We start from the raw sequence: 1,536 nt of genomic DNA, 5'->3' as shown, positions 1-1,536 counted from the left end.
ACGGGCGGGCGCGGTAGGATGTGTGCCCTGAGGTGCGACGCGATGCGATTTAGGAGGAGTTCAATTTCAAGGAAGTGGAGTGGAGTGGGTTCAGGGTTGGACGGTGTGTGTGTGTGTGTTTTAATGACCTTCTGAGCCGCTATAAGGGCAATACCGATAATGGTGGTACACGGGAATAACTTCATACAGAAGCGAGCTCCCTAGTCTCCAGCGACGTGTTAGAAAGTAAATTTCCTCTGAAACCTGTAGACGTAGCTGCTTGAATTCATCACGTAGATGTTGACCAGGAGAACGACGTCAAAAGAGCCCAGAGTAGAAATTATAATAAGCGGAAGCGCTGTCGTGTGGCGAAGGGCGACGAGGTGGTGGTGGGCGGTTAGAAGCGACTACAGAAAAGTAGGAGACAACGAAGCCAACTAAAGTCCCAACTAGATAGAACCGACAGACCTACTTTTTCTACTTTCCTACGCTTCTCCCACAACCCCTACCTACCTACCTGCCTGCCCACGCACCCACTCACCCACTCTCCCACCCACCCACCCACCAGGCCTACACTGCGGCTCAGGCGGCTAGTGAGAAGTCCGCAGCGGTCCACAGCCACATCATGGAGCTCATGGGGCAGAAGGGGGAGCTGCAGGAGAAGATGAAGAGGCTCGAGGTTGGGGGGCCCGTGCTGGGGATGGAGGGGAGGAAGTGGCGGGGAGGGGTTTGTACGTTTGCCTCTACTTAATGTACGCGTGTGTTTGGGTGTCTATGTGCGTGCGTGTGGGTGTTTGGGTGTGGGAGAGGCAATGGAAAGTACCCTTGGGTGTTCAGGGGCTGAGTGAGTTAGCGCGAGGGCGGTCTATCTGGGCTTGCGGGATTGGGGGAGCCCTGGGGGAGGGCCCTGGGGGAGTTGAAAGTGGGAGTTGCAGCCAACAGCCAACAGGTCCAGTCCAGTCCATTCGGGACCCGTCGGGATTTGGGAGGGGAAATCCAGTACGGTGAGAGATCAAAGAATCCTTAAGTGCCGACATCTACACAAGGGGTTGGGAAGGGGGAGCTCTGGGGAGGGGGGATCCTGTGTTGATGTGGTGTGTGTGTGTGTGTGTGCCTTCCCCACCTCCTCCATTCCGTTCCCCCTCCCCGCCCTTCCCCAAAGAGCGAGGTTGCGGCGGCTGAGCGCATGGGTCCTGCTGACGTGGCTCGACTGGAGGGGGAGCTGAGCGAACTGACACACAGGTGCAGCGCTCTGGAGGCGGCGAGGAACGCAAAGATGGCCAAGGTGGGGGGCTGGGGGAGGCGTGGCAGTGGGGGTTTTGGGTGTTGGTGTGTGTGCTGGTGGTGTTAGGTGAATTGGTGGCAGTGGGTGTTGAAAAGAGAAAGGTGAGGGCCTTCTCTTTCTTCCTCATTCGAATTGCCATCCTCATCATCAATCTCATAATCTTACCTGCTCCCGCTGTCAGTTTTCCGCTGTCTCCCCTCCCCTCTTCCCCTCCCCTCTTCCCCTCCCCTCTTCCCCTCCCCTCTTCCCCTCCCAACCCCTTCCATCCTCAA

At 57.2% G+C, this 1,536-nt stretch overlaps 1 protein-coding gene across 1 annotated transcript in view; it reads left to right on the top strand.

Moving 5' to 3' along the window:
* VOLCADRAFT_103432 (uncharacterized protein) overlaps positions 1-1,536 on the top strand; it is a gene marked incomplete at its 3' end in the record, with an annotated part of 7,353 nt that overhangs the window by 3,475 nt on the left and 2,342 nt on the right. Inside the window, exons 7-8 of the mRNA XM_002947426.1 lie at positions 548-658; positions 1,142-1,264. Of these exons, the coding sequence (XP_002947472.1) occupies positions 548-658; positions 1,142-1,264 (234 nt within the window). The remainder of the gene's footprint in view (positions 1-547; positions 659-1,141; positions 1,265-1,536) is intronic.

This window comes from Volvox carteri (genome assembly GCF_000143455.1).
Source record: "Volvox carteri f. nagariensis unplaced genomic scaffold VOLCAscaffold_6, whole genome shotgun sequence".
Lineage (NCBI taxonomy): Eukaryota > Viridiplantae > Chlorophyta > Chlorophyceae > Chlamydomonadales > Volvocaceae > Volvox > Volvox carteri.
This window is presented reverse-complemented; position numbering and strand designations above follow the sequence as displayed.